Here is a 10,166-nt window from a genome sequence, read left to right on the forward strand (position 1 = left end):
CTAAATCTTCACTGGATCAGATCCGACACTCACCCAACATTTGGATTTGAGGCATCACATGGGTTCGGCTCCACCCAATCCAAGGGAATCTCTTTGCATAGTTTCTGGAATATCTTGGCCCTCAAATCGCTCCCAAACTCTAACCCCTCTCCATCATTGGCTCCTTTTAGCACCCTCCTCTGTACTAGAAGTCAAACTATCGCATATTGTTCCTGATGAATCCTTAGTTGCAAAATTTATAGAGATGACTGGCATGACTGAGGGAAGGGAAAGAGAGGTGGGAGCAGAAAGAGGAGGTAGGTGGTGGAGATTGATGATGCACGGAGGACATGTCTAAAGTTCTAAGAAAACCACTATTTAATTGATCAATTAGAAGCTTGATCGATTTTTTATGATGGTGCCGCTGGAGAGACGCTTAATTGGAATCATAACACAAGTTTAGGAATCAAATTGATCTTAAGAATTAAATGGACATTAATAAAAAGTTTAGAGACGAATTTGGCTATTTACCCTTTAGCTGAAAAGCAACATCTTTTTTCTCTCGATTTTACTTTTACTTCTTAGGCTTCACACAATTACAGCACCTTCGATCTCCAAAGTATTAGGCTAATACCCCAAAACTTTGTTATATAGGAGAGTTTTAATATTTAATGATCCAGTCAGGAAATCCTGGTGCAGATGATCTCAATCACATAGTTCTGTATTAAGAACTATGCAGTTTTCATGTGAATTTTTTAAATAAAGTCTTTAAGTACAAAAATATAATCTATTTTACACAAAGAAGTACCTAAGAACTACAAATAATTTTGCATATATATATATATATATATATGATAAAATAAAAGAAAATTTAAAACACATAACCATATAACTCAGAGTACTGAAAAAAAAAAAAAAAGAAAACCAAAGAGTACTGTATAACATCATACAGGTCACCAAGCGTACTGTATAACATTCCTCGCCGGTCTAAATAAATAAATAATCAAAAAATCAATTAAGATCTGCTATAGGTAAAATAGACAAAGCATAAAACTCCACATTCCATATTGCCCGGAGTAAGATGTAATATTCCTTAAAATTGAATTGCAGACCAGTAAAACTGCCAAGCCAGTGAGTGCCAGAGATCATACAAGATGCTGAATTTGAGCCTCTAAACGCTCACATGTCTATGAGGCTCTCATTTTGTTGCCTCAGCGATTATGTTACTCAAAGAACTTGCCTGTTCTTTGGCAGTCTCCACCAAAGAATCCTGCAAAGTAATGCAACTGAAAAATTAATCTTAAAAACTCCCAAGAGATCAATCAATCAAAAACTTTTGAAGTGCAATACCTGTGCAGCTATATGACGTGCTACAGTTTTCTTGCTAGATTCTTGAAGCTCACCAGCAATCAGTAGTTCATCCAAAATGTAATAAGCCTGCTAGTCATTTTGTCACTAAATTAGAAAGCAAAGCCAATCATCTGGAGTTGCCGGTACTGAACATGTAATAATCTAAGAGAACTGAATTTCATGTAAAAAGAAGCCAAGTTTTGCTAGTGTTTCAAGGTGGTTGATATAAAATTCCAGTCTCATGCTTAGTGGTCTTAGCTCATCGTTTCTAATCCCAAATGGTTAGCTATAACAAGAAATATAATTAATAAACCTTTGTAGAATACAACAATTCAACAAAAATTAAATGTCTACCTCCTCGTTACAGAAATCTTTACACAAAAGACTAAAACCTCAACCTACTCCAATTTTCCTATTATGTAACCTAAATCTGCGGTCTTGATTCTTGATCTCTGCAACGCTAGAAAAAAGTAGAGGGGAAATAAATTTTTGCAACTTTTGCCAGAGAAAAAGTGATGGGCAGAACCTGTTTTCATCAATGCTTTTGCCTTGTGGAAAAATGATTTGCCGTGATGATCACATGTTTTCCAGGTCAGGCTGAAACTCTCAATAATTAAACTTCAGGTTCTTTTCAAGTTTTACTTGATTCTTGTATTCTTTTGGGGTGTTGTTTTCAACTGATTCGAGATATCAAGGAAGAAGTAATGTGAGGAAGCTAGTTGAACTTAATCCAGCAAGATCAAACACATGCCAAGGATCCTCCTAAGGCTGACAACTCTAGCATCAGGTCACTCAAGACAAAACTACAGCAGATCTTGTAACAAAGATAAGCCATGTCCAAAAAGAGTAGGCCACTAATGTAAGGGGAGTCGAATAGATGTGTTCACTACTGAAGCTGACAATACTCTAACAAGCTTAACTTCTAGCTCTATTAGCGTTTCAACTCAGAGTTGTCAAAGGACCATTATCTATTCCTTAGGATAAGTATCTAGTCACTAGACATACATAAATCCCATAATGCACATTGTTTACATAAAGCTGTAGCCTAATTGAGCTCTATAATTTGAGGCTATAATTGATTACATGCCAAATAACCTCTCAAATGAAATATGAAGGGTAACAAGGACTTCCAATTTAAACAATAAAGACAAAACAGCTTTTTCAAAGATAAAGTGAAGTGCAGAAATGGCAGATCAAGAAAACCAGCTAAAAGGAGAACCACATAGTTTAAAAGGAAAACCTAGAAATTGACTATTGCTTATACTGCAAGTTAAACTGATCCAGTTCCAGGGCCAAGGGTCATCATCCAAGAATTCGATTGTCACAAAGAAGATGATTACAATTAAACATAAGAACCACAGTGGCAATACATAAAAACTTTTAATTAACTGTGATAAGCTAAGTTGAAGATTAAAGAGGGAAAATTGGCCGCAAATGGCTAAGGTGGTTCTGTTGTCATACCTAGAAACCACCTAGTGATGAAATGCTAGTAAAAGTATGACAAGATATAGCTTGAGATGCATAAGATCAGACTAAAGAAGGTACCAGAGTGAAAAACTAAAACAGATCTTAGGGCAAAAAATGGTCATGTCCTGCCACCCACTTAAACTAATATCAGGCATGGATCTTCTAAGGAGTTCTGTGACTAGATATTCAACTGACTTGGCAATTCTATAGGACTTGTGAATTACCCCACAATGAAATGCATCTCGCCCCTGGGATGAATCTAAACCCAAAGATCAGACAAAGAAATAAGTTCCAGAAGCCTATTCCTCTAATTACAGTCTTACTACAGGAACATTCCAAGAGAAAACCTTCTAAAACATTGATTTCCATCCATGCCCTTGATTTTAGCTTAGATGTAGGATCATTGTTTTCTTGAAAATGCTGTTTCCCTAAGATTTGTAGAAAGATGTAGAGATTTTAGCATAAAAGAAATGTGGAATCTTAATAGCAAGATCATACCTTGTGGAAGTTGAAGATCAAATCTAGCTCACAAACCTACAAAATAAAGGAAGACACCACTAAAATCAATACACAAATCACTTAAGTCTTCCAAAATTTGCACAAAATGACTAAGGTTCAAATTGAATTTGCCTTATATCTAGGGTGCTCTTAAGTTTCAGAAGGCTCACACTTCCAAAATAACGATCTAGAATCTCAACATAATGGTGAATGATTTCAAGGATTTCCAATTCATTGTCATCCTGGTTGATGCACATGCAGAAATAAAGGCTGGCATATCTGCCAAATCAACAAGACTATATCAGAATGGTGAACCATGCAAGCATAATACGACCAAAGCACAAGACCTTATTAATAAATAACCAAGTCATGTACTTATATAGCATCATGGTTAAATATGCAAAAATCTGCTTAAAGAATGGGTGATTAAACACTACCTTCTATAAACGACCTTGAATCCCCTCCATTCCACAAAGTTACAAAGCTTGGGACCTCGAGTGAGAATTAAACCACTAAGCTCCCGGATAACCTTAGATAATTATATACAAAAGAAGAGTCATTTGATGATTAAAAATGAATTTAAGTTTAACATATCATGTTGTAGACAACTTATGATCAGCATAATAAAGCTACAATTATGTGTGTATTGAAAGCATCATATAAGAAAAATATAAGACATAATAAATTGATCTTCATGACGAGTCTCAAATATCAATAGTATCATGACCCAAGCAGAGGGATAATCTGAATAAGTAAATGCCCAAATATTCAAGCTCCAAAATGTACATAGAAACTGTAGTAGTATATAAAGGTGAACAGAGGCAGAAAACAACTGTTATGTAAAAAGTTTCGCTTCCTGTCCAGTAAAACCTATTCAAAAGATGTACCTTAGTTCTTTCCTTCTGGGGATAAGGTGAATACCACTTTGTCAACCTCACTTTTCCTTGTCGGCTAATTAGAAGCACAAAGTGAATCTGACAAATGGAAGAAGATGTAATTGATGCTCCAATGTCTCAGATAAAAGTAAGGCAAGCAAAAATACACAATTTCAGAGCTAATCAGTTGCTTTAGAAAGTATTAGAGAATAGGCAATGCAAATAATAAAAAGATAATTATAGAAAAAATTCATCCCAAGTATATGAGAGAAAATGCTTAAACAGCACCTAGAACCTGGGCTCCCCTTGATTTTAAATCTTACATGAAACCCAAAGAAAACAAGGAAGCAATGCCAAATCTTAGACCAATGACATCCACAAGTAATAAAATGATTTAAACTTTTCCTCAAAGTTAAATAATCGGAAAGGTTCAGGATTGACTTTTTCGGTTCTTAGAAATTTATCTGCCAAAAGGAAATAAGGCTAATCCACATGCACTGACACAAATTACACAACTTCAAAGAGCAGTAAAAATGATATCAACATGTGGCTGTATAGCAGAATGATAACCGACAAAAATTAGCACAAACAAATAACTGGCAAACTCATTGCACATTTTGATCTATTTCACGCATCAAAAGGATCTAAATGAACCTCAACTGAAAATTACTTTTAAATCCCTCAATCGATCTCTGAAACCAGAACTTCAAGAAAAAGTGAGCTAGGCATCGACTCATTCCAGAATCCCCTCCCATCCTTCACATCCAAATGACACCATGCTAACAAAGATCAGAACCCCCATACATCCAGTATTGCAAAACTATAGCTTGTTCAGCCTCTCGCAGGCAACTAATTAAGCAAATTTCCATCTCCTTAATCCCTAACAATTCAGAAATATCATCTTCCAGCCTTCTATGCATTTCCGAATTCAGATCTTCCCCATCCGAAATTCGCTTCGCCCCCCTTCCCCTCAGCCAAAAACAACGATCTACAATGAAATCATTGTACAGAATGTGGATGATTTAACAACTGAAACAGCATAAACAATGCAATTTCAAATCTGCAACGTCCCCTTGAATTCTACAGAAATGTGCCACATGCCCACAAAGGCAATACAAAAGAATCAAATTAAAGCAAACTAATACTATAAATTAGGGATCAATGAAGAAAATTAGGGTTTGGGTAGAGAAATTGAATTGAGTAGCAGCACTACAAATTATAACAATCAAAAGAATACAAATATTTACCATGATTTTATGGTTTTATAGAGTAGATTATTTCGTAGTAATTATGAAAATTTAGTTGCCGAAAACAGCTGATGATTCGAGCTTAGTCCGCCGAGGGCTAGTGGCGGAGGAGTTGGAGGTGGTGGTTTGTGGTGGTTAATATTAATAAACGAATAAAAGCGGAAAGTTACTCCTTGCTAGTACAATACTTTGCATCTTATACGACGTCGGAATTGTGAACACTCGGTCCCATAACTTGCTTGCCGCCAATTGTGGTAAATTTAGCTGGTAAAAAGCCATAATTGCGATTTTTAACTAGATTTGGTAAATTGAAATAGAACTTTGGGTAGTGTCGTGGTATTTCATTGATCTAGTTGGGTCTTTATACCCACTAGTTCTTAACACACAAATCTCCTTAGGCTTCCCCTTCTCTAGATTAGGATAGAGTAGATTATACAATGTATCGTTGTTGGCAAAAAAAAAAAAAAAGATTATTTTAAAGAAAAAGATAAATACACCTATTATTAATCTTGAAGTTCATGAATTCTGCATTTTTGTGGCCCAAAAATCAAAAAAGTGTTCAAGTTGTTTCTAATAGTTCATAATTTGTGATGAAGTTATGTAAATGTAGTCAATAATACATATACATTTCATAGTTCATAATTTGTGATGAAGTAATGAGGTTTTTGACCTGATTTGGTAAATTGAAACAGAATTGTTTTAAGAAAAAGTGAAATACATCTATCATTAATCTTGAAGTTCATCAATTCTAGATTTTTGTGGCCAAAAAACCAAAAAAAAAAAAAGTGTTCAAATTGTTTCTAATAGCTCATAATGTGATGAAGTCAATAATACATACATACATACATACATACAAACACATACATCCAAACATACATTTGTATGTATCTATGACACACACACACACACAATATAGAAAAGTGTTTACGAAGAAAATAAGAGCTAGAAAAACATTTAGTATGCTAATAGTTTTTTTCCCCAAAAAAGGGAAGGAGAAAAAAAAGCAAGGGAACTAATCAAGCCTATAAAGGTAACAAACAATTGCTGGATAATAATAAAATGGACATTTATATTTGATAAAGATGAACTGAAGGGATGCTAATAGTTTTGAAGTCTATTTTCTTTACTAATGAGGTGATCGCTGACCGGTGGAGTGGTGGTTCCTTACGTTTTTTGAATAGACCAGAAACGGAGAGCTACAATAGACCAGAAAAAAGAGCCTGCAACTGCAAGGCACCAGATACATACACCTTCAAGGAATAAAAAGCAGGCACTATTATCAAGCAAAACTGGGTAAGATAACATGCATGATTTACTGCTGCAACAATTTGTCTACACAGTAAATAGGAAGAGAAAGAATACAGCATCAATTAAGAAAATTGTCACAACATCATACAGCAGGGGCACTGTAAACAATAAGAGTTCTAAATCTCCCTATACCTTTCCTGTTTCAGTTACCTGTATCTGTAAAGGTCAGCCTATCCAATCATTTTGCACCTAATTTTTTTCATCAAACTAAAAAATGAATATGAAATTGAATTGCTGTTTATGAGGATTTTCTCTTTTTCTTGATTTGGCATCCGCATCATCTTCTGCCAAATTTCCAATTCAGCTCCTGATAAATATTGCAAGCTACCTTCTATATATCCTATTTCCTACGTGATACAGCTACACAATCTGAGCACAGAAAATCTGAGGGTGCATCCTCCTTATCAGCAATGCCACTGCACCTCGTATGCTGAGACACATTGCACACTTCACAAGTTGCCAATCTCTCCCCATCATCAAATTTAGCCCCACAGCAGCAGTCCACAGTCAATCTTTGAGCCCCATCTTCATATCTCAGTGTTGTTCCCAAGTCCAGCCCTGAACCCCTCACCCAAACAGGACTACTGGGCTCAATGCTATGACAAACCACCTTATTTTCATCTATTTTCTTCAGGCCTCCAATTTGACTCGCTACAAATTTGTCCATAATGCAATATGTATCCATGAATGCAGCTTGAGCAACAACTTTCAGTTCACCTATGGTACTAGAAGGATGTACAACAACTACTACAGCTGGTGATAAAGGCCTCATCAGTTCTGTCTCTAACTCATCAAAACTAGGAAGGAATAGGCATGATAGTGCAATTAATGGATCCAAATTACGTTCCTTAAAACACCATTCTTTCACAAAATACTTGGAGACCATGATAGCCTTAGTTGCCAAACTTACTCGATGAGTATCTCCGTAACCAAATAGCACACTCCTGTACAAGTACAGAGCGTCCTCAGCCACATTGCATTCCACAGTGTCATTCTGTGCATCTTTAATCAAGCCTTGAATTGGGAGTTCAACCTTTTTGGTTGGAGGATTCTTTGTTCGAGAAATGCTTTGGTTTCTAATCATGGGATTATCCATTGAATGTTCCACACAATCATTCAGCTGAGTTTCACCCAAGCACTCCCTAGCCTTGTCCTGCAACTCTCTCCATGGCATGGTATTCTCCTCATCGCTATTTTCTGTCAAAATATTGGCAGTTACCTCTGATGCATGCTCTACTCTTTCTTCAGGCCACCGGCAATCTGGTTCAGCCTCTTCAAGAACTTCTTGAATGCTAAATTCGAATCTTCTGGTAGATGAATTAACTGAACGACGAACAACATAATTGCCTATTGCAAAGCAGGTGACAGATTTGAGCACAAAATCAATCAAACCTGTATCTCCAACACATTTTCGTAGCTCTTCACGCATTTCATACCTGGAAACCCCATAATTTCCATCACAATCCCCCTTATTTTGTTTCAGCAGATTCACAATTTGCTTTAGCACATGCTCAACCCTCCTTGCTGGCCACCTACAGCTGTTAGCTATTGAAGTCACAAGTGCATCAAAACTTATTGGCTCTTCATTGTCCCTCCTCTTTAAAACATGTTGGCAACTACTTTTAACCACTTTGTTCTCTGTTTTTCCCTGTACTCGAGCTCGCCCTCCAAATCCAAGCATGAACTTCAACAAATCACTTAAGGTAATCAGCGGAATATCCACCACGCCTCTATACTTAATGATAATCTGCTTAATTCTTCTTCCTTTGCTTTTATTCTTGAAATCAGAAATAATCTTATCAAGGTTTAATGACCTCAGATACTCAACTGCCGACTCATACTTACCCTTCCTAACTCCAAAAGTTCCATGGCTAAATTTGTAGCCCCACTTACCGTACCAACTCTGCCCATATCCAACAACATACAACAATCTCAGATTTATTTCATCCCGCACTGAAACTTTCCTGCAAGCATCACCTCAATGTCTCAGATTCATCACCCACAAAAATTACTGTAAAATACACATTGAAACAACAAAAGAAACATTCTGAAACATCACCTGGTGCAAAGTGTTGAGCAAATTCGATCCCATAGGTTCATAGCATCAGTTTCACTGAGAAAATTGGATGCCGCTTCGACTCCATTGATGCAAATCAGATGTCCATACCCGTTGCAATGGATCAAACCGTACAAAATATGAGTTCGAACATCCAAGAAGTTGTCCTTCAATGGCTTTTTCCAATAATCAACTTCAGGAATAATCAGATGATACTTTCTTTTAGATACAAAATGATGACCCCATCCTACAAAGCATGATCAGAAATTCAAAAATTCAAATGTCCCTTTTCAAAATTAACCCAAACCATCAAGAAAATGAACAAGAACTCCACCAAATTCAACAAGCCAATCAAGAATATCACAATCCATCCAGAAAATTTGAAAAACAGTTAAATTAAGTAAAATCCAAGATTTTAAACAGTAAAAAAAAGAAAAAGAAAAGCGTAACAAAACTTGCCACTGAATTTGCAGTAATCGCAGAACGGGTCAAGAGATTGCTCAACGGTTTCTTCAAAGGTGTAGAAGGGAAAAACGATGCCGTTTTTTTCGTTGATCAGCAGAGTGGACCATGAAACCATACCGGGAACTGTATTATCTTCAAATTTTTCTGCAAATTCTTGAAGAAACAAACGGATATTTTCTCTAAATGGACCATAATTAAGATTTTTAAATGAGCCCATAATTGGAAAACTTTCAAATGGAAAGGGGATTTTAGGGTTTGTTCTTCTCATTCTTTTACAGGCTTCAAAAATATTATTGTTAGCCATTGCAGAAGAAAAGCAGAAAACTGCAAAACCAACTCAAGTGTCTGGTTTTTCAAATTCTTGAGAGGAAAGGAAGCTTAAAGAATCATGGGAGTGGCAGTGAAATTACAAATGTAGCCTCTTAGTGGCGGGAATTAGTGCATTCATTTGATGCAATTGGAGTGATACCAATCTTGAGGGTAATTGTGTAATTTGGTTTGTTTTTGTTTTTTGAATTTTACTTTTTAATTTTTCCAGTCACATGGTCTGAGAATCATGTTTATGGTATGAACTATGAAGTAAATTTTACTTTAGTAACTTTTTAAAATTTTTTCACTTTTTTACTGCTGAGAACCATTAATCCCTCTTTTTTGAACTATTGGAAAAGGGATAACTTTGGTTTTACCTTAGTAATTGAGTTCCCAAATTTCTCTACAAGCTTGCGTTAAAAACTTGCCTGGTTTTGACATTGGTGCATTCTTATTGAAGTCTAAAACTCAATACAACTTTTTTTTTTGGGAGAAAGGTGATTCCTAATTTACTTGCTGATGGCCATGAGTTGTATTGTACCAAAGAAATTGAAATTAAATCGACAAGATATTAAATTTGTTGCATGATTTAAGATTTTTGTCATATATTCC

General features: G+C 35.8%; 2 protein-coding genes across 2 annotated transcripts; both read right to left on the reverse strand.

Moving 5' to 3' along the window:
• Positions 1-892: 892 nt before the first annotated feature.
• LOC113717945 (AP-1 complex subunit sigma-1-like) lies at positions 893-5,569 on the reverse strand. The gene is made up of 7 exons (XM_027242793.2): positions 5,417-5,569; positions 4,182-4,268; positions 3,732-3,823; positions 3,465-3,573; positions 3,295-3,330; positions 1,330-1,416; positions 893-1,249 (listed from the first exon to the last, which is right to left on the reverse strand). The coding sequence occupies exons 1-7, from the start codon at positions 5,417-5,419 to the stop codon at positions 1,178-1,180; spliced, it is 486 nt and encodes a 161-aa protein (XP_027098594.1). The 5' UTR covers positions 5,420-5,569; the 3' UTR covers positions 893-1,177.
• A 1,495-nt stretch (positions 5,570-7,064) lies between these two features.
• On the reverse strand, positions 7,065-9,462 carry LOC113718471 (PHD finger protein At2g01810-like). Its single transcript, XM_027243374.1, has 3 exons — positions 9,363-9,462; positions 8,784-9,027; positions 7,065-8,688 (listed from the first exon to the last, which is right to left on the reverse strand). The coding sequence occupies exons 1-3, from the start codon at positions 9,460-9,462 to the stop codon at positions 7,065-7,067; spliced, it is 1,968 nt and encodes a 655-aa protein (XP_027099175.1).
• Between the last annotated feature and the right edge of the window lie 704 nt (positions 9,463-10,166).

Source organism: Coffea arabica, chromosome 11e, assembly GCF_036785885.1.
Source record: "Coffea arabica cultivar ET-39 chromosome 11e, Coffea Arabica ET-39 HiFi, whole genome shotgun sequence".
Classification (NCBI taxonomy): Eukaryota; Viridiplantae; Streptophyta; class Magnoliopsida; order Gentianales; family Rubiaceae; genus Coffea; species Coffea arabica.